General features: G+C 39.4%; 1 protein-coding gene across 1 annotated transcript; it reads right to left on the bottom strand.

Annotated features, from left to right (window-relative positions):
- Positions 1 to 1169: 1169 nt before the first annotated feature.
- LOC149007587 (glutamine--fructose-6-phosphate aminotransferase [isomerizing] 1-like) lies at positions 1170 to 16063 on the bottom strand. The gene is made up of 11 exons (XM_089165849.1): positions 15683 to 16063; positions 15168 to 15340; positions 10007 to 10118; positions 9256 to 9401; positions 7043 to 7204; positions 5028 to 5388; positions 4682 to 4932; positions 4460 to 4574; positions 4083 to 4338; positions 3832 to 4000; positions 1170 to 1959 (listed from the first exon to the last, which is right to left on the bottom strand). The coding sequence occupies exons 1-11, from the start codon at positions 15903 to 15905 to the stop codon at positions 1876 to 1878; spliced, it is 2052 nt and encodes a 683-aa protein (XP_089021975.1). The 5' UTR covers positions 15906 to 16063; the 3' UTR covers positions 1170 to 1875.
- Between the last annotated feature and the right edge of the window lie 7770 nt (positions 16064 to 23833).

Raw genomic sequence — 23833 nt, 5'->3', positions numbered from 1 at the left:
CAAGAAATAAGTGTAAGCTGTCTTTCCTTTATCGGATTCCCTAGCCAAAATTTTTTATAGAGAAAATCGATTCTTTTACATAGCATTCTTGGGAATCTAAAACATTGCATTTGGTACAATGATTGTGGTTGGAGAACGGATTTCAGCAAAACTCCTCGCCCTGCAAATGATAGTGTTGAAGCTTTCTAGTTGGACATTTTTTTCTGCATTTTATTAATTACACACTTTAGCTCCTTTGTTTTTGATCAGCCTTGAAGCAGCTTGGTGCCTAAATAAATAGAGTCTCTCTCCATCTCATTGATTCCCAAATTTGATAGAATCACATTCTTATCTACTGAGTAGGCAAGAGCTAATAAGAAGAAAACGACCATTACATTAAAAGGAGTAGGTGACGTCTATATAGAATAACCTGACCAATGTGAGCCGTCGAATAATCCAGCTGACGTGATTTTCCTCCCTAGTAGACGCATGGGTTCCTTCCTGCATATGTATTGGTCCGAGCATTTTGGCCCTAAGAATTGTATTGCGAATTACTCAGTGCGTGTGATATTCATCCACAACAGATATGGTGCTGGATCTGTGAATCGGTTAACAGTACTAGATCTTCCCAAGCTTATCAACATTCTATGCTTCATCTACATGTGCATGTACCGGGGTGACACAAGTAAGGTTTAAAGTGTCTCACGATACCTTATGATACTAGTCGATACGTATCCATATTTGACCCAACCGATACGATACATCTCGATACGTCTCTTCATTGAATTACACTAAAATACATTAGTCAAATGATACAATATTCGATATAGGATAATACATCTCTTAAAATCACCTTAGCGATACAATACTCGATACCGATACTTTAAACCTTGGACACACAAATGTAGGTTCTCTCAAGGGATTCTTGATCATCATTCAGGTACAGCCTTATCATGAAAGGTCTAGGTCAAGCCCCCAACACATGTGCTCTGTTCTCTTTTCTGGTCAACTTCAAAGTTTGTAACTCGGATTCAAGGGCAACACCCTATTGCATCTTGAATATTAAAGGTTTGGGAATAGCCTGACCCATGCACCAGTGTGGGGCAGAGCTCTGGTTCTTGTGCGAGTTGGCACAACATTAACTAGAACGGTGAACACTGGTGTTGAAGGCCTCCCCACCACCAGCCTTACCCCCAATAATCTTTGCTGAGAGGCTGAAGGAATTTATATTTATTATCTAATTTGAAAAAATAGTTTGTGATAATAAATTATGAAAAGATCATTTGATGCTATTTGTAACCATACATATTGTCTAATACAAATACAACCCATTCAGTATTGAGACATTGATCCAAGTTACTGAACAATCCTAAAAAAAGTCATAGATCCCAATAGTTGAAGCAGGTTAATGATCGGATAGGATTTAAGATAGTTAAATTTCAACCTTCTGGTTTCAAACTCCCTTATTCAAAAGGCAAAAACAAATAATGTGGAGAAAAAGAATAGCTTCCTCTTTGCACATCCCCTACACAAGTCTTGGTTTGAGCAAATAGTACGAGCCAGGTTTATAACATCGTAGGAAGAAACTATCAGATGAAATATAAATCAATTAAAAGTTAGAAAACATAGTTTGGTATGCAGAAGTTTCATTTCACACCTTCCAGCAGTATCAATTCAAGGGTGATGATTCCATGGTGCTACACAGTGATAGCATTAGATTATCTTCCCAAAACCCCAAATAAGGTATGTTGCACAAATGTTACTGTCTGAAGTTAAATATTAAGCCCAACAAAATTCCAGCAGGTTAATGAGTAGAAAGATACAGAGTTCTTTGAAGGTATTAACACTACAAAATGCCAATGTGAGATTACATTAGTTGAAAACCACTTATCTTTGTCATTGGGTGGTTACACTCTTTGCAAGATTGCGAGGCTGGTCAACGTTGTATCCCCGTAAAACAGTGAGATGGTATGCCAACAACTGCCATGAAAAGAGTTTAGTCAAGAAAACTTTGAAACTTGCCAAAATGATGACAAGGAACAAAGGGGACATGTAAAATTATACTTCACATAGAATAGTGTACAGAAAATAAAATTGGTTTGAAAGAATGCCAAGCGCATTTTTTGTATGAACTAACTAAAAAGGTATATGATGATATAGTATTATACCTTCAGACGTTTTCTGGGCCTGAAGTTTGAGTTTTAAATTAGTCTAGTAGAAATATTCTAGGGTTTCCAGGGAAAAGCAGCCAAACACGAGATCTATCAGTGACTGGCAAGATCTGCTTGATTTATCAATTTAAGAAGGTGAAGTAATGGAAAACAAGATAAGAAAATCCAGATATTAGATCAGGTGCAGACAAATACAATTTGACATACTAATGTCGCTCAACAGCATTCCTGAAAAAGGAAGGAACACTAATAGTATGGGCAAAAAGAAAACAGATTTTCTTCCTGAATGAGGTTCTTCATGAATGACCTCAACGGCACTGCCAAATCTTAACGTGGCACCTAGCCATAGGAAATCACTGGAGTGGCCATATCATTCTTGAAACAAGCTGACGAACTCCAATCACCTCATAAAAAGCTTAAAATCTAGCAGCTAGATAGATCTGGTCAAGTCTGTTATTTCAACAATCTGTTTTCATCCTTGGCCTTGAGGAATAGTAAACTCACGATATTCTAGGAGTGGGTGGGTTTTTTAGTGGGTGGGCTTTTTAACTTTTCGATAACCACCAAGTCATTGTCCAATGCAAGTAGTCTTGGCTTTGGTTCTACACCTAAAATGTACCACGGTCCTTTCATATTCATTACACTTATGATATCTATTTTCTCCCTCAGTTTCAAAAATGTTTTGTGCAAGAAGCCATAAACTGCTGAACAATAGAATTTTCAAGTCCAAACATCAATAAGCTTTGGGCCACATGTGAACAGAAGCTTCCTGGTGGAGTGCCACTTAGAGAAACAGAAGATATCGAAGAAGGATCTCAGAGTTGGAGGGGAAAAGCGAGCCATGCCACACTCAACTTGAGCAAAGCCCATTATCCACATTCTATTTTCAAACTTGTCTCTTTTGTTGAGTACATGCAATTATGTCAAGACAGAAAAATAGACTCCCAATCATATCCTAATACTGAAATAAAATGGAAGTCTAACACTGTAGATGCATTCCAAAAGTAAAGCATGATGACATAAAGACATAAAACCTAACTAAACTACTAAGAGCCCTTGTTAGATAAAATACCAACCCCCACCCCCCCTGGCAGTGCAACCAAAATCAAGTGCTACCATTTGTCTATCTTTGGAGGTCACCCCACCAACAAAACCCCAAGTTCCAACAGTCTTTCTTCAGACAGATCTTACAAGAGCCCATCCCCAATAACCTATATCTACATCAATCCATCCTTCTCCAACATTATGCATCATCTTCATTCACCTCCCTCCAGGTTCATTCCAAGTTTCATAGCAATACAACCATTGGAACCCTGGATCTTGACAGCAAGAAATTAATACCATAACCCCAAAACCATAAAAACCTGTGACAAACTGACAATTCAAGAATTAATATATCAGGCCACCGGGATTCTATGAAACTTAAAACAATCCTTTGTACACCCTACCATCTTGTTCAGAACTTTCATCACCAAGACCCTTTCTTCTTGACCTCATGGTACACCATGTTACCTTAAAACTGATTTTTCAACTAACCCATAGTTTTCCTAAAGTTTTTTGGTCCTTGTACAGATCTTGGCTATTCGCACTCAATCCTATCGAGGCTACACCAACAGTAACTACTAATATCTGCATGCATGTATTAAGTCAAAGTGTAAACTAAAAACCTCAAAAGAAATACCTGCAATGGGACTATGTTGATTACAGGTTGAAGACAATCCTCAACCTGAGGTACTTCAATTACACGACAAGATCCACTGGGAAATGCCAATGACGCCTCTCCTTTTGAACACATCACTATTAGACGTCCTTTGCGAGCATGAAGCTGCTGGATAACTGACTGCTGCTTGCTGTCAGAATTACCAAGATGTCTTAATTAAACAACAGAGAAAATCTCAAGTAAAAAATATGTTAATAATTAATACAGCACACCTGAAGCAAGCATCATGAGTTGCAATAACAACAATGGGGAGATTTTCGTCCACCAAAGCTAATGGACCATGTTTCATTTCACCAGCAATTATGCCTTCACTATGCATCAGTGCGACCTCTTTCACTTTTAGTGCACCTTCTAGAGCTGTTGCATAGTTGTAACCTCTTCCAAACACAAGAAGGGACTGCTCAGCCATTAACAAATTTGCCAGATCCTTTATTTCCTCATCTAGCTTTAGAACCTCTCTGACTTTATCTGCATACCAAAAATCATTATATGGAAAGACTTGAGAAGTACTATGTTTTCTTGTCACAAATAGGAAGTTCCAGGTTTATCCTGTAAAAAATACAATAAAAATGAGTCAACAGAAACGTACTTGGCAGATCAACCAGACCATCTATGATAGCTTCTCTTCTAGATTGATTAGAGATTGTATCACCTCCAATTGCTAGAGCCAACATGGCCATCACTACAATCTGACTAGTGTATGCCTGAGTAAAAGCAAGGAAGGAAAAAGCAAGCAAAACAAAAGCACAATATAAATTGAAAACTTCAGAATATCAACCAAACTAATGATCAAAGAGAAAGAAAGTTTTACCTTGGTACTAGCCACACCAATTTCACATCCAGCATTTATATGAACCCCACAATGTGTATTCCTGGAAATTGCACTACCAACAGTATTTGTTATTCCAACACATAATGCTCCATTTTCTTGAGCATAATGTAAAGCATGTAATGTGTCTGCAGTTTCACCAGATTGACTAACAAATACAGCAGTATCTTCTCTGTATATGGGACCTTGTCTGTCCAGCAAATCACTTGCAACTTCCAAGGTTACAGGGATACCTTTGATTTCCAGAAAAAGCGTTGATGGTTAAGCAATATTAGAAGCATCCTCAATTAAATTTATATTTCTTGTTGCAATAACTATTTGAGCTCACCAGAAAGCTCTTCCAAAATTGGTCTTGCAGCTAAGGCAGCATTATAGCTCGTACCGCAACCAATAAAAACAATTCGCCTGCTCCTCCTAATTGTCTTAAGGTGATCCTTCAGTCCACCCAAAAGGACGCTCTTGGCTATGCAGGAACCTTCACGTATAAGCCGTCCCCTCATTGTGGTTCTTAAAGACTCTGGTTGTTCATGAATTTCTTTCTGCATGTAATGCTCATAATTTCCTTTGTTTATTTGCTCAACCTCCATGTCAAGAACAGATAATGCACGTTGTACAGATGCTGGTCTAGTAACGCTGCCACTATGTTTATCTTTTCCATGATTAGACCTCAATATTGTCACAACTCCATCCTGGAATCATCAATACGAGAAATGGATGGGATTTTATCCATTGTATCTAGACAATCTTGTTTCTCTAATATGAAGAAGTAAGAAGCTATTGCAATTGCTGGAAATACTAGGCAAAGGCACAAACATAGAGGGTAAATTGATTGTTGCCATAGAATGATACCTTGATTAAATTATTTAATATTTTTTCCTATTATTATTATAAAAATTGTAAACAGAAGGCAGTTCTAACTTTTATGCTCTCATATTCTGAATAATATTAGCATACAAAAGTAACTAGCTGAGAGATGTGACATAAGAATAAAAGTCTTCACCAAGTGAAAGGGATGGGGGGGTATTGATGACAATCTCTTGCATGAGGAAACCGGATGAGGTGTACTAGATACAACGGTAGGCAGGATGGTTCAAGATCAACATAGGAAGCTCAATCGGTGAGCCTTGCAAGAGATCCTAGCTTAGGGTGTTGATTAAAAACTCTAACGCTAAGGTGATATAGGTGTTCAAGGTGTTCCCAGGGGTGAAGATCAACTTCGAAGCAGAATTTGAGGCATTTATTCGAGGTATTGAAAAAGTCAAAGGAGCTGGGATTGGGAAGGGCTTTGGATAGAATGCGACTCGGAAGCACTTGTCGTTCTGGTACACAGAAGAATTAACTGTCATGCTTTACTATGAAGAGATGTTTAGAGCTCAAAAGAGATACAATGGAAAGTTCTGCATTGCTTTCTTGAAGCGAATCCAATAGCAGATTACTTAGCTTCAAAGGCAGCAAAGGATCAATTGTACTCTCTAGTGGAAACTTGGCCCAGGTCAATAAAGCTGGAGCTAGAAAGGGATGCACCAGAGACTCCTCATTCGCATTCTGGAATTGTAGGGTGGCCTCAATTTGGAGGCTACTCGATTTGCAGCAAAATGGTTTTGCCGAGTTAAATCTGAAGCACAAGATGTAATGTAACTGTAGTTTTTTCCTTTTTAAAAGGGGGGGGTGGGGGAAATACAGTGCATGGGTACAGTAATTGTAGTTGGATATGTGTCTAATTCTGTTTTTGCAACATATGGTTTTTCTCTTCCTATTTCATGTATGCCAGTACCAACCAGAAGGTCAGAGATCGGTAGAATGGAAAAGTTGATTGTGATACAAGTAGCCTATGGGCTCTTTCAAAGCTTTTTTACCCCCTCTCCCTTTTTCTTCTTATGCATCTCTCCCATCAACAGTAATTTCCTTTAAGCTTCACTCTTCTCCTTAGTGGCCCTCCACCAAAAACTCCGACTGGAAAGGTACTACTACAGAACATCCTTGCAATATATTCTCAACATCATGAAGAAGATGACGTCCAATTGAATGGCTTCCTAAGAGGGCAGGGGGGAGAAGTTTGACAAGCACAAGGCTCTTGCCACTGCAGGGTATAGGGAAGGTCACAATGTATGCAGCCTTAACCCTGCTCTTGCAGAGAGGCTGTTTCGATACTGAAACCCAAGACCACTTGATCATAATGCATCAACTATTAGCGTTGCACCAAGGCCAAAGTTCGACAATGAATGTGACTAAAACATAACTGCAGTGTATCAATTTCAGAAGTAATAATCTACCAGGCCACTGAGAAAAGAAAATGAAACCAAGAAAAGAAAAACCATTGCAAAGATTCCAGAACAAGGGCACCTTGATATGCACAACTTCACCATCCTCAATCACCAAAACTTTTTTTGTGTGCTCAACAACAGCATTGGCGTCACTAGAAAAGAAGAATTCCTTTGGCTCATCATTATTTGGAAGGAACTTAGGATCATAAAGTGGTTCACTGTTTGACTTCTCATTTAGTTCCTGGAAAACAATATACAAGAGCTGAAGTTACTTGGACGAAATGACAATAAATTATGGACACAACACCAAAAATTTTCAGATATCATTGCATAAGCAATCAATCTGCATAAATAAACGTCTTATACATGCCGATGATAAACCCATTTTTATACACCACTATCATTTGCCACATGGACACAATAATTTGGCATTTTGACAAATGGATGGAAGAAACCCTCTGATAGGCCACAAGCAAAATTTGGTTGCCCAGCTCAACCAATAATACACTACATATGCAATTTTCCCCTTCTTATTAAAACAGTCCACAAAGAAAACTTAGCACACAATTTGAAAACCACCATAATATGAGGGTGGGTTGAGAGAGAAGCCTATGGAGTAAAGGCAGAGTCCCTTGAGATTGAATAGAACAGTGCTGGATTATAGATCATACGTGCACCGGTTAATGGGAAATGAGCCTCACTGTAATTGCAACAGCAGGGAACAAAATTATTGTCATTCGATCCAATCAAAAGCTACAGAAGTAAATATACAAAGAAAGAGAAGGAGAAATAAGTAGATGACTTAATGAAGGTGACTTCAAATTAATATTTTCCAACTAAGGAAGAAAGTATAAACTACAAGTGAGGTTAGACAGGTTTTGTAGGTCTCGTTATAATCAAGCCGAGAACTTCCCATCCAGAGTTGATGCTTGGAAATGTTTCCATCCCACTCAACAATCAATGGGGCCAACTATGCTAACTTCAAATTAACAGGATTCGAGTTTGCTGATGCACAGGCCAAGTTGAAGGTATAACACAGAGGAATTGTCTAATATTTGAGAATTATAAAGGACAATATGTATATATACCTAGATATAGTAGAAAAAACTAAAGTAAGACCTAACAACTAACGAAACTAAAATCTCACCTGAATTTCTGATTTGGATTGCCTTTTATCCTTGTATAATTAGTAGGCAATGACAACAGTGAGAAGATAGAACGGGGAAAAGTAGAAGATAATAAAAGATAGGTGGATGTGACAGAATTTAGGAGTTCTCAACTAGAAGAGAAGAAAAAGGGAGGGAAAGAAACAAGAATGGATCAACAGGAAAGGAATAAAATTTATCAAAAAGAAAAACTTTAGGATGAAAGAACTGAAGAAGGGGCAGGTTCACACATAACTCTGAATTAAAAATAAAATAAAATCCACCAAATCGACTTTATAACATAGGGATTTGCATACAACCTAGACACCGCAAAATAGTAGAATAGACATAGGATTCATAATTACTAATACTCAATTGACTCCACGTAAAACTTCTACTTAACTACTTAGTCCGAGTCCTTACAAGTCACAACACAGTAGAGGCCTCACTAGGAGCTACCAGTGATGGCAGCTCCTAGTGAGAAAACCCCTGTTTGAGATCTTATACTGGCCGAAAACTGAACCCAAAGTGTTGTTCTACGGACTCGATCTTGAGTTAAATATTTTTGGGCCCATTTTTCCATACCCAGTCATATTTATCCAGCCAATCTAAAAGCTGCTGCGTCTATAATTCAGTTAACAGTTCTCTCCAGAAGTATTGGTTGAGTAGAATCTATAGTAAAGAAGGTTCTTCCTGTCATGGTTGTTAGTGAAAATCATAAATCTCATAAGCATAAAGAACTTATTATAGGAATGGCTCCAAGAAAGCTCAGACTGGCTGCAGTCTTCCAATCCACAAATGCAGGGGCAACCAGTCAACCAGATGAGCCCCAGGATCAATTAATTAAAAATAAAATTAAATAAAATAAGCATGAAATTAATTATTAATTAAGGTGGAAAAGCATAAAGCTTCAAAAAAAAAGCATGCACAAATATTCAGCATGATTTGAAGTTTGAGAAGGCCTGGATAAATTGACTGTCACAAGCCAAAATCAATACATGGCCCGTGAAAATATAATCTGGCATGATGCCTTGAACTATGTCATTTCAGCTTATGACTCATGATATCATTAAATGAAGACAGAAGAGTGGTCAAAGAAGCTTAATATTTGCCAGATCAAGATAATTAGAATGCAGACATAACTTACTCTGACACCAAGGATTAATGGACTGCCACGTTTGCAAGCAATTAACTCATTTGGATAATGCCGACTTTTAAATATAAGTGCATATGCTCCTTCCAAATGCCTCATGACTTCAAGGACAACTTGACTAAATGTTACACTCTCATCATCTGCAGTATGACCACTTGAAAGGTAAAACAGAGGTAGACATATATCCAATATACCTACAAAGCTCACTGTGTTTTTATAAGCATAGATATAATATTTGGTCAATGACGTACAAAACAACCTATTTACGGCAGTGATATCTGCCATAATTTTCTAGATCAGCAAAGCTGAGTAGTTCCATATTATCAGTTAAGTTACAGCTCTAAACATGAAGAAAGTGTGTTCAATTAAAAAGTGAGTCATGAGTTACAAAAATCACAGAAATGCCATGAATGTTCCATTACAGCTAAATGGCACATCCACAACATTATAAAACTACGAACCGGCTCTTTGCAATCTCTAGTATGGATTACAATATGAAATTTGACGAGACAAAAAGTTGTGAGTTCCTCCATTGAAGTTTGTCCCACATCTATAAAACATGAACCTTGGAGACAAGAAGATCAACTGCCATTAACAAGCCATTACACTTTTCCAGTGACATTTTCTATTTCATGCATTGGAAAGGGGGGGGGGGGGGATGCAACAACTTCAGTCGACATTCTTAAAAGGATTCATAATCTCAAAAATCTGAATAAAAACATAGAGGGCATTGTTCTCCCAGTACCTCCTGCTTCATTTGCCTTGTCAAAAACAAATTTTGCAAGTTTGGGAATGACTTGTGTGTCTGTTTCAGAGTCGAATGTAAAGCCATGCCGAAGTAGTGTTTCTTTTAAAACCTGATATTTACAATAAGCAAACACTAACTTTAGTTGATGCATCAAAATTACTTTGTTTTCAAGGTTGTCATAAGAGGAACTAAAAACAAAAATATCCATTTGTGTGTTTATAAAATTGTTTCATGCTCTGTGACTGACGGATTTTAAATTGAAGAAATGAAGTTGGATGACTGTTAGCAAACAAAAACATATACCATGTAATATAGATTATAGACTATACAAGCATGAGTCGACCCACAACTGCTCTAGATACTGTTCTAGAAAAATTTGGCAGTTATTTAGATAAATGGTAGTAGAGAGAAATCAGCAATAACCTGTCCAGATTCCACCCCTGCCCCCCACCCTCTCCCTCTCTTCCCCCCTAAATCAAGCCAGCATACTTGGGCGACTCTGATGCAGAGCTGTGGGCATACCGAACGGAGAAGAAGAAAGCTGCAGACCAGCACAATTATGACTCAGTTGTTTTTGTCTTTGCTTTGAGTCTTCTAATGAACCGTTCACCATAATCAACAGCTAAATAGATTAACCCATTTACCATATCCAATGGTTCAACAAATGGATCAACCCATTTAACTATCAATATCCTTAATAAATGGATTATGCAAATTATAGAACTAAATCAAGCCACATCACATCATAATCAACCAACCGATGATTCTTTTTTTTTTAACTTATTTTCCTTCCAAAATCAACAATTGGTGCAGTGAGCGTGGAACGAAGACGTGACCTTCAGATAAATAAGAAAAAGCCACCACAAAAATTAGTAAAACAACCCTGTTGAACAAGATCCTACTTTGTGGCTTTAGAAAAAGCTGGTTCAGAAGCTGAATAGCTTAGGATTCTTATATCAGGTATACCTTTATGGCCAAGACTATTGCCTTCTATTTATTTGTATTATGACAATCAAGCGGCAATTGCAAAGGCAAAAAATGAGGAATGTCCTGGTAAAAAGAGACATACCTCTAATGCATAACCTAATAAAACAATACATAAATGATGGTACCATTGCTTTTGACTATGTTAAGTCAAAGGAGAATGTGGCTGATACGCCTACAAAGTTACAAGTATCAAGGTTACTCAAGCAACATCTAAAGAAATAGGCTTAAGGTCCGTGATTCATGAGTCTAGGTGATGGACACCCAACCTATGTGTAGGAAGTTCCTAGAATTAGATTCAATGGGTAACAGCGAAAACATTGATTGACTTGTTAGCTACTAGTGTTGCCTATTCTAGTTAGATTAAAATATAATAATAATAATTAGTACTTACCACAATGAAAGGAGGGTGAGTTGTAAGACTCTTAGTTACCCAAGAAGTTCATTTAATATGAGGTTATGTTACTGCGGTACATACTGGATGGCTAGCCAAAGTGAATGTAGAGAGGTGAGGCAACCTATAAAGATAATTTCAAGGGCAATTTTTCTGGGACGTGGCCTAAATGAATGTCCAAATTGAAATTAAAAGGATAAGTCAGAGAGGTCGAATGGAAGAATACTAATCGGTAAGGCAGTCGACCACACAAGTGAGGAAAGGTTCAAGAGGTTTGACTTCCCGTACTCTGTGGTGTGATTTACTAAACCTAGGGTATGTTCAAGCCCAAAAGACATATATGATGAGTATTCTATTAGTCTAAAGTGCTCGATTTGTTTGTTTTACTGGTTTTATCTTTCCTCAATTGTATTTTATCGTTATTGTGTTCTATTGGTTTACCGTTATGTTTTTTGAAACTTGTGGAGGAATTTTGGGTTTTGGAAGGAAAATAAGCTTCAAAAAACCTCATTGGTCAGTTGATTATGATAATGGCATGGCTTGATTCGAGTCTATAATTTGTGTATCCATTTATTATGGATATGGATAGTTAAATGGGTTAATCCATTTAGGATCTTGTATATCCATTGGATATGGTAAGCGGGTTGATCCATTTAGCTGTTGGACTATAGTGAATGGGTTGATTCATTTAGGATCCATATCCATTAGGTTCCAACCCAAGATAGGCGTCTCTTTGAGACTAATAAATGCATATGGCATTTCTTCAACCCAAGAAGTGTCTCTTGGGGAAGACATGTCTCTTCCACCAAGAGGTGTAACCTTCCACCAAGACGTTTCATTCTTCTATAAATAGAGGATCAATCCAAGAGGTTTTATTCCTTTACAAATAGAGGATCACTCCAAGGTATCATTACACCTCCACCAAGAGGTTTCATTCCTCTATAAATAGAGGATCACTCCAAGGTTTCATTCCTCTCTCTCATTTTAACTTAAATAACCACAAATATGATGTCCTTTCACAATTTGAGCACTGCCTTGAAGAACTCTAATGAGCTATTAGTAGACGAAGTGCTCGTCTACTATAGGAAGCAACTACAGCCGCTGTATCTTGGAGGCCAATTCACATTCAACCCGGAAGCACTACTAGGGGCGCCTGTGGTCTTAAGAAAGTGTCCATCGTCGCACCTCAGCCTAACCATCTTGTTAGTTTCTTATACACTTCCATAATACAATTGCTAAACAAGTAAGTCTTGGCCATTTCTCTCTTTTATTCACAACACTATCTAATATCGACTATCCTAATCAAACTCATACTGAATTCAACTACTAATTTCGTAACAAGCATCAACCCCCCCCCCCAAAAAAAAAAAAAAAAAAAAAAAAAACCCTTCATGGGCTTATAAATTAAGTTCATTACAACAATAAACCCAAAAACAGAAAGAAGCCTAATATCTGTAGAACCCACCAATGGGTTAATTCCTAGCTCAATGAGCAATCACGTCAATATTTATAGCCACACTGTCTAACTGCATCAATACTTGTCTCCCTTTTACTTATGTCATTGCACATGTTGCTGACCAGAGGTTTAACCTTTTCTTCCTTAACTCAATTTATTTCCCATTCTTTTTATAGTACGATTTTATTTGCATGACAACTGTAGGATCATTTCACTATCTATTGGCTGTTCTCTATTGTTAGCTGAAAATTTTAGGAACTAGGACAGCATAATTTCTTTTTTTTTAATGAATACATAAATTCATTACCAAAGGAAAGGAAGAAGAAGAGAGAGAATACAAGGCCGAACCGTGCCTCAAACAAGAGCAAACAAGAGCAATGAAGCAGCACCAAGCATTGCAGCAAGCTAAAGAGAGTGAGCTAAGGAAAATGAAGCAGATAGACACTAGTGAATAGACCAAAACAAGGCCAAACAGCCTAGCTAGACTGGCCAAAACTTAGTAATTTGGTCTGTTCTTTTTTCTTCTTCCTTGGAGACTTCAAATTTGTGATAAAGTCCCCATCCACTTGGGAACACGCCTTGGTGATTCAGTTACTTCTCCTACATCCTTCACGATCATTGGCACCATCCAGATCCACAGCATATGGAGGGGTAGGGTCTTCAATCTCGGGAATATTCTCAGAGGTATCTACAGCATTTATTATTTTCAGAACCTTTAATAGATTTTCATTTGATTACATGTTAAGTTGTCGTAGATTCCCTCCCCCATGTTTCCCTATTAAATTTTTGTATACTCTCTCATATTAGCTTAGGATATTATTTTGATCATTGTTTATTATCATCTATAATGCATATTTACTCATTATATGCTGCCGCTCCACCCTTGTTTAGTGTTTTCCTTTAGGACATCTCCCCCAGCTAGAAAACACCTAACCAACCCTTGTAGAACCCCTGGTCCTCACCTTTCCCTCTAAACCAGAGACCACTGAAACACCATAATTCCCTAGGGTTTATTTTTTGACTTTCGTTTGCCAACCTAAACTTCGAGTTGGTTCCATTTAAGAACTTGGCATTGGCCCTTAATCAAATTGCGGCTACATACTGCTAGGAAAACACATGCATTAATATGATACTTCACCACAAATTGACTCAGCCACAGACAACATAAATTGCTACCAGATTGGACAAGGGAATGTGTCTTTGCCAAAATATGGTGCTCACCAGTCAACAACTCAACTTTATCCTAACTAAAAGCGTTCAGCTACATGAATCCATTAAAAAGTAGGGAAATGAAAAAATGAGACAAGGAAAGAGAGATGGAAAATAAAGAAAAATCATAGGAAGAGGAAATATGATAGCTCAGATCTCAGCTACATGATGTCGGCAATCCCCCAATAAATTCGATTGAGATCATAAATGGTACAAGACCACGGATTTGCATGTCATTCTTTTACCTATCATTTTCCAAGAAATGATAGCTCAGGTAATCAGGAAGAACTCAGCTACATGACGTCAGCAGTGCCGCCAATAGGTTCAATTTGAGATCATAAATGGTACAAGACCTAGGGTTCGCATGTCATTCTTTAAACTTATCTATCATCTTCCAAGAAATGATAGCTCAGGTAATCAGCAAGATCTCAGCTACTTGATGCCGTAATGTTGATCACTGCCCTTCAATAGGTTCTATTTGAGATTATAAATTGTGCAGGAGTAACAGGACCCAGGGTTTGCACGTCATTCTTTTGACTTATCTATCATCTTCCAATAGATAGTCCCTCTTAGTGATGCATAATCACTGGAGGTACATTAAACCTGTTAGTGCATATTCCCAAGTGATACCTTTCTGAAGAAAAATTACATAAGAACATTGAAGGTAAATTAGAACTCATCCATATAAGTTACACACAGCCAGTCATTCCATATAACCAAATTACAGTTTCCAACCCACAATCACCTTCTGAGTACTTATGCTCTACCAGCCAAATGATACCAACATAGATATCATATTTGACTATTGGACACAGTTATCTAGGTTGACAGGTTTAAAAGAAGAAGCTCAACAAAGAAATAAAGGTTAAATGAGGACAACTATAACATGTGAGGCATGAGTTACTCCAACTTAGATTATTTGGTCATAAAACCAATGATTAAGCTAGTAAATTTAGACGCATTCTCTAACCACTGATATTTGTTTTTAAAATGGAAAATCTAACAAAGAATACAAGTAACTAGAGGATGAGCGACAGTGCATTTTCTACAAGGCAAACCAGGAAGAAGAAGAAGAAGAAGAAGAAGAAGGGGAACAACAGAAGGTCGCAGTCTACCTCATAATTGGTAACAATGCCATTATGAACAACCAAGAATTCGTTTCCAGAACCAGAAGACTGAGGATGACTATTTCTGGGCGCTGGCTCGCCATGAGTTGCCCAACGGGTGTGTGCAATTCCAGCATGAACACGAAAAGACTCCTCCAAATTCAAATCCGTAGCAGCAACCTCTGTAAGCATAAACATTTAGTTCATCTTCAGCAGCATTATCATTATCCTAAACTCTACCGCTGAACTCAAAGTCAATTCAAAAACATCAAAGAAAATTATGCAAAGACATCTGAGATTAAACTAAGTAAACCCCAAGAATCCCAAAAATTTCTGCGTACCCCAGAAACGAAAAGCTTTACACATATCAGAATAATCAAAACCTGGAAGTTATTTTTTTAAAACCAACAGTAAAAACTAAAATCTAATGACAAAATTCTCCCAGAAACAACTAAAGACATAGAAACCAAATTCTAATGAACAAATCGAAAGACCAAATATGAAAATCAAAGGTGGTTAGTTACCTTCGTAAACAGATTTAACGAGATTCTCGATTTTGCCTTCCTGGCGGAAAACAAGAGGACAAAGGGAGTTAGAAACTGAAGCTAGATCGGAGGAATCGATTGAAATCCCAGAAGAATCGTAGCCTCTGTACTCCAAACGCCTTAACCCATTGAAAAGAACTTCGAGAATGTATCTTCTCTCTCTGTGGACATTGTAATTCAAATATGCAAAGATTCCACACATTCTGTCTGATCCTGATCTTTAACTCTATATGCTTAACTTTGTCAGTTGTGAGAAGAGCAGAAGGAGCGATCAGAAAGATGGTAGAAGTGGGGGGAGGAGAGTGGAGGGAAGCGGTCGGTTTCCTTCTCACTTTTAGAGACAAAGATCCCAAGTTAACCGTTAACGTCAACGCCAACTTAAAAATTTAGTATAACGCAAATTATATCTTTCAGAGTTTTACAAACTATGTACAAGCCCTGTGCACTATACTAGGCCTTCGGTGGGGTTCCGCTAACGGGGCCTGCGCTGGTAGTGCAAAGGGCGAATGCTTGCGTAGGTCACACTCGATAAAAATTCGAACATTGTGTAGCAGGGGAACCCTAGGTTGCCGCTTCGCATCCTCTCTTTTTCTTTACCAAAAAAAAAGTCTTGCACAAACTCTGGCAAGGAGAGCCCCATCGTTGATTGGGTCTATCAAGCCACACATTTCGGGCAATTGATTGGAATTTCAGTCAAAATTTTGATTTCGACCATCGAAATTCAACGGTCGAGATCAAAATCTCGACCAAAATTTTGGATCTGACCGCTGAAATTTCAGCTTGACAGTAATGTGCATGACCCAAGCTTTCTCCATCATTGAGCGACTCAAGCCTTCTGTCAGGAGCAGTATGTGTTCCATGACTCTTTTTCACCACAAATTTTATTGGGGCTTACATTCTAATAATAATAAATAATAGAGCAAATTGCACTGGCACCCCAAAATGGAGGCCTTAAAGCACTGACATCCCACTTTATGTTTAAAAAGTGTAGAGACCTCAAAATTGGATTTTAATTGGATATATTTTGTCAAATTTATCACTGAAAATAGTTAAATAATTGTTTATTTTCAAAAATATCCCAACAATAAATAGTGTCTGAAAGGTTTTCAGTGACAAATTGGATAAATATATCCAATGAAAATCTAGTTTTGGGGTCTCTGTACTTTTTAAACATAAAGTGGGGGTGTCCATGCTGTCACGCCCTCCCAGCCGGTACCCTATCTAGCATACCCGAGAGTGTGATCCACAGCCCGAAGATCAGGTATCGAGTGATCAACCTCCCACATAAACAATAACATAATCATGAACAACCATAACAAGAGTGCGGAAGATAAGTCATTGATTCAATAAAGAAAGAATGAATCATAAACGAAACGGAATAATAGATATAATCAGAGTGTCAAACAGATAAGTAAAGTGAAGCAAAAATCCCACTTTACATCCAGATGAAAAGTAGCTCGAAAGAATAAACTAGATAAAAGCTAATCCCAAGAGGCAAGTACATTGGGTAACTAAATTATTCTCCACTTTGTAGACGACATCCTTGTAGGTGTAGATCTCATAGATAGCACAAGGACGCTTCCACTCAATGGTCGGACTAAGCATCGTACGGAGCATAACCACCCGTGGAATCTTCGTAGTAATTGTGGTAACCGCAATCACCTTCCCCGGAGATATGCCTCTTCGCCTTGCGCTTCTTCATAGGGACCGTCATAGTATTCCGTACTCGCAGGATAGTCTAACAACATTGTACAATAAAGGAATGAGTTTCAAAGAAACTCAAGAAGGCGCTTAAAATCCATAATAACATAAATGGCGTAATTCCGTAACAAACATAAATGCAATATGATATGAGACAAACAATGAATGAATGATTCTAACTCTATGTATGCTGGTCTCTATTGGCAGACATGCTTTAAGTCATAGCACCGTACTTCTTTAGGAAAGTCCACTCACATCCTCAACCATTTAAGATATCTTGGATTCCCTCCAACCATTTAAGATATCTCGGGCGACCGATTGGTAATGGGTCCTTCATCCCTCAGACAAACCTTGGCAGGGGGTTAAGTCAACACACTCTCTCACAACCATTTGGTATAAGTACTCGGCGCATGTCGTGGTAATACCTAGCCAAATGCAAGTCTTCTACTTGGTTACATCAAGTCGATCCAGATACTTCCATTCCTCGTCCCCCGACGATCCTTTCCGGTATCCTTCACACTAGAGTCCTCATAGTCCCCGACTACGGACTCACCAACCCTATTGATCATCCACATATGGTAAACGGGAAGCTCTCACGTCCTCTCACGGGTTGGTTACCGGTCTTAAGCGCCCGTGAGCCCAAGTCTAACCATATGCAACCCTACCAATAAATGGCCCCCACAATGTGATTCCCGTCCTCTCACGGGTTGGTTACCGGTCTTGAGCGCCCATGAATCCCCATTGCTACCACGGGTCGTTCGGTCTCAATACCCCTCCGATTAGGGTCCGACATAACAGACATCCTAGCCAAACACTACTAGACAATCCTATATATGTCATCCAACAGTTTAGGAAGGTGTCCAGAGGGCATCTCCGGAAACATCCCATAATATTCCCGTAGTAGTCCAAGGACAGAAATGTCAAAAGGACACCTCTCCTTTCCAAACCATACGTAAGCATACACATGCATCAATTCATATCATCACATATATGGTAACTCCATATATGGAAAGAAATCAATATTTACAATCATTTGTATAACATTGGTAAGTAAATCATACATGAATCAATTCAATATGAATAAGTAATGCTACCGTAATCAAAGTTATGCAACAAGAGAATATCATTGTAAGAATCTAATTTAGGAAACATATTAATGATATTCAAATATAGAAACTAGATTCATGCTATCTATGTAATTAAGGAAATAACCATCCTTACCTTTTATAACTCGCAAAGAATCCTAAGAAATCAAGTAAGATCTTGGCAAACTTGAGAAGAAGGTCCTAAACAAGTATATACAACATATTAGGAAAGATCCCTAACAGAAAATATAGCAAAGCATCCGAAACAGACCAATTCTGGAGTTGCTGTACTCATTGGTCGAGTGGATTGGTCGAGTGGTCCAACGACCAATCAACGACCAATGCAAGATAGAGAGTTTAGAAAATCAGAGTTTTGAGATATGAAATCCGAATTTGGTGGTTCAAAAGGGTACTAATCAAGGGGTAGACTACATCAGTAGTATTCTAGCATATAGGGGACCTCAAAACACTAATCAAATCAAGGTATCAAGATCCAAATTAGGAAACAAAAAGTTACCATAAATAAATCAAACATGGATCTTGATGAATTTTGAAATAGAAAACAAGGACAAGAACAATAGGAGGATGGATCATTGCTTTCGGTAATGAAAACATGAAAACATGCATAGGTCTTCATAGAATAAGGCTTAGAAGCATAAATCTAAATAAGGAAATAAAACCTACCATATATGTACTATCATGCATCATGAAGAACACATAGTAAGGTAGAAGAGAACAACTAGAATTCTATAGATTATGGATCATAGAAAGAAAACACAACCATTAACCACTAACATGATCAATGAAAGAAGATCCAAAGAGATCAGAATTCAGATTAGGAAATTAATAGAGATTAAATCATGGTTTGATCATGAATCCTTCAAAAGCTTGCAATGATCATGGTTAAGATCATTGTTCTAGCCTTAAATCCTTAGGATGATCATGAGAACATGTTCAGAGATGTTTGCAACAGAGGATGCAGCATCTCTTCTACTGTCTCAACTCAAAAAGGAAAGAAAAACAAAGATGTAGGAGAAGAAGAGAGAGTAGACATACCTTTTGATGCAAAAAGAAGAGTTCCGACGAAGATCCGCCAAGAAAACTCCAAGGATGCAAGAGAGATGACTTGCAAGAGGTCTTTGGTCCGCTCCAGAGGGTTTGGAGGCAGCAAATACGAAGTGGACTCGAGGTTAGACTTAAATAGAGCAAGAATCAACCTAATTGCCCAAGACAAGACCCATTGGTCGAGTGGATTGGTCGATCGGCCCAATCGACCAATCGATCGACCAATCCAGATACAAAGAAGGCCAAAACGAGGGAATTGAAGGCCCAGATCAAATCCAAACCTAAAGGGGTTTTGCACACAAGTCAAGTGACTTACCTAGTAGGTAGAAATGCCTTCAAACCAAGATAGAGAGCACTCCAAGTCCATCAACTAATTAGATCTTCATCAGGATTCTGTTTCCATAAATAGAACCTCATCATCAACCTTCATGGATTCAAAGCCAGACACCAAGTCCTCTACTGGGATGGCCCAAAGCTGACTTCTTACTTTACTTCGGGTCATCGGACCTACAAATAACAAGGTTTCCGGGTCAAGGTTAGGGCTGGGTTTCACACATGCTTTAAGGCCTCCATTTTAAGGTGCTAGTGTAATTTGCTCTAAATAATAAAATAACTTAAAGGTAAAACCTATTGTGGGTCTTATATGGATTCCACTCAAATTTGTGGTGAAAGAAGCATTGGGGAGCACATACTGCTCCTCGCTCCCTTGACAACAAGGTGCTCCCGACTACTTACCGTTAATGAGTGCCACAATTTGGCCCCAATCCATTCCCCAGATTCTAGATCAGGCTAGCTGGGTTTTTACACTCATTTTAGTTAATGAAATATGTTTTCTACTGAAAAAAATGAAACAAACAAAATTATTTTTAGAAAAAATTACAAATTACAAGCTTTAGTAAGGCTTAACCTCTTGTTGCACGCTTGAGTGCCCTAAATTATAAATTGTACACTTTAGTAATTACAAATTGCACAATCCTAGGGCGATTTTCTGAGGAACCCTAACATTTTCTCGTTCTGAAGCTTCTGCCGCCGCATCGTCTTGTGGTGGAGAGACTCCTCCTCTTTCACCTAATCTCTCATCCCCTCCCGGCCTCCTCTCCCTCTCTCCGCCTCTCTGTTTTTTTTCTGATTTTTTTCCTTTTTTCCCCTGCTGCTCCCCTTCCTCTCTCCGTCTCTCCTTTCTCTGGTTTTTTTGTTCTTTCCGACCCTTGATTTTGCCTTCTCCATCTCCCTCTCTTCGATTCTTGGTTTCGTTTTTTTTACTAGTTTTTATCCATTACCTCCCTTCTCATCTACCATCTCATCTTTCTCAGGTTTTTCGATTTTCATTTTATTCTTCTCTGGTTTTATCTATCGCCCATATTTCTCACTCTCTGTATTCGTTTTCTGTTTTTTTTTTGGTTTTATCCATCACCCCTGCTCTCTCCATTTCTTAGCAATCTTCTCTTCACTCCTCTATTTCAAAGCTTCCGGAAAAAAAAGGCACGACAGTAGTCAGGATGGTTGATGCAAGTGTTGGGCGATTTTTCTGGGATTTTGGAGTTTGTTTTGTTACTTTTTGTTTGTTTTCTGCTGATGGTGATATCCTGGGTAGCGGCTTCAAAATGGGAGTTCAGAAACATGTGTCTTTTGCCTCAACAACTGAGTTGGCGTCTTTGTGGCGTGTTCTGTCTTCGCGTTTGTGGCGTGCTCATTTGTCGCCCTTGTGGCGTGTGGTTTGTAAGCCCTTGGGGCGTGTGTTTTGTCCGCCCTTGTGGCGTGTTCAGTCTTTGCCTATGAGGCATGTGGTATGTAAGCCCTTGGGGCGTATGGTTTGTTAGCCCTTGTGGCGTGCTTGGTTTTCGCCTTTGAGGCATAGTTATGTCTGTGTCGGTGTCCGCCTGTATGGTGTGTCTCCGCAGGTAGTGGTGGTGGTTATGTTTTCATACCCATTAGGTTTTTCTGGCTTTGTGGTTGTCACAACCAGATTCCTGAGGGTTTATTGGGTTCAGTCCATCCCTTAGTCTTTGTTTTTCCTTTTTGTTCGGTGTTTGTGTCTGTTTTATATTTCAATTATGAATGAAATGTTTGAACTTTTGACCCAAAAAAACAAATTGCACAATATTAACATTTCATCTATGATTTCGTTAAGTCATGAGCAGAATGACCATATTACCCTCATAAAGTCAAATAAAGTAAATACCATTTTAAAACCCTCTCATACCTAACTCTTAAGGAACCCCTTCACCCATCTTCTACATACACCCCTTCTCACACCCCACCCCCCCCAACACCCCCCCCCCCCCACACACACCCCCCCCCCCCCCCGCCCCGCGCGCCAAAACCAAACGCGCCCCCCCCCCCCCCCCCCCCCCCCCCCCCCCCCCCCCCCAAACAAAAAAGTTTTTTTTTTTTTTGGTAGGAAATAAAAACTTTATATATGTAACTGAAATCCCCGCGGGATCTTACACATTAGAGAGTCAAAAAGTAAAATCCAAGATAAGAAAGGGGGGTGGGAGAAGTGGTACAAGAAACGGTCCTGTGAGATAGCCGTTGATTTAGCAAGTGCATCAGCTGCAAAATTGGCTTCGCGTGGGATGTAGGTGAAGGAACAGTCTGGAAAGGAAGCTACAAGCCTGAGGATATTGGTGATGAGGTGTGAGATTTTCCAGCTACCGCATGATGAAGGCTGCAAAAGAGTGAGAATCAGCGATTGGTTGTCACTCTCCACTTGGATATGGGAGATCCGAAGGTCGAGGGCAAGATGAAGACCATGACGAATGGCAAGTGCCTCGGCAATGAAGGAGTCCTAACAGCCCGTGCCCTGGCCAAAAGCAAACACAACCTGATTAGAAAAGTCGCGTGCGAGACCACCAATGCCCGAGCGTTTTGGATTGATAAAAGATGAGTCGTCCACGTTTAGTTTGATCCTGCCTAGAGGTGGAGGTTCCCATCTGAACAGTGGGGAAGTGTTCCTAGGTGAATGAGAGGCGGAGGGAGGGGTGAATTCATGGATCGCATGATATAAACGTGTCATTACATCCTGAAGCTTGGGAGGTTCAGAAGAGTGTATAACCGTGGTGTAATAGCCCCAAAGAGCCCACAGAGCGAGAAGGGAATGAACAAACTGCAGTCGGTTAGGAGAAGGGCAAACAGAATGGATGACAAGGTCTCGAAGTTGGAGATCAAAAGGATGTGAGTGATCCCATTGATGAAGGTTAAGGGTATGCCAGAGATGGGATGTGAATGGGCACAGGATAAAGAGATGATGTGCTGAGAAAGGATGATACCCACAGAGTCCACAGTGGAGCGGAACGTTACAGCCTCTCGCATGGAGCAAATCCGTCATGGGTAATTTGCCTAGAAGAGATTTCCAGAGGAAAAGGAGGATTCTAGGGGGAAGGGGGAGATGCCAGAACTGAAGCCAATTAAGGCGGGGTATTGAGGAGGAGGGGGAGAAAGATGAAGTTGCCAATTGGTATGCTGAATTGACAGTGAAATTGCCTGAGGAAGTGGGTTTCCAGATGTAGCGATCCGCTTGAGAGAAGAGCGGGATAGGGATGCTGAGAATATTGGCCGCGATATCATCAGGCCACCAAGCCAACACCTTATCCCTATTCCAGGAAGCTGTTGTGAAATTGATGAAGTCAGAAACTTTAAGAGGAAGGGAGGCTGCTGGAAAGCATTTCAGATCGGGGGGTTGATTTGAGACCCAATTGAGATTCCAAGGGCTTGCTTGGGAACCGTCCCCAATCTGAAGGAAAAGTCCTTGACGTAAAAGTTCCCTCGCCTTAATCAGCGATTTCTAACCCCACGAAGCCGATGGGGGGGAGGGCGCTTCGAGAAAGGTACTATCCTTAAAGTACTTGTGCTTCATCAAACGGCCCCATAGTGATTGGGAGGGGTTAAGTAATTCCCATGCCTTCCGAGACAGAAGAGTGAGGTTAAAGGCTGCAAGGGATAATGCCTTCCGATACCACCCTCTCTAGTCGAACGACAAATGTGATCCCAAGGGATAGTGTGAGCATGCCTTTGCTTGCCACTTGACTAGAAGAAGTCCTGAGAGAGCTTGTCAAGGGTATTTGTGATGGAGACAGGAAGCTGAAAACACGACATGAAGTGACTGGGCATAGCAGCCAGAGTGGATTGGATAAGGACCTTTTTCCCCGCGTAGGAGAGGAGGTTAGCTCTCCAATGTTGAAGTCTGCTATTGACCCGAGTAAGCAAAGAGGCACAATGCTTCTTCTTGATCTTCCCCGAAATTAGTGGAATCCCGAGATAGATGTCCAGCTCCGTTGAG

The sequence above is a fragment of the Hakea prostrata genome, chromosome 8, assembly GCF_041222555.1.
Source record: "Hakea prostrata isolate BN-2017 chromosome 8, UWA_Hpros_2, whole genome shotgun sequence".
NCBI classification, from domain to species: Eukaryota; Viridiplantae; Streptophyta; class Magnoliopsida; order Proteales; family Proteaceae; genus Hakea; species Hakea prostrata.
Note: the sequence above shows the minus strand (reverse complement) of the source record. Positions and strands in the feature narration are given on the sequence as shown.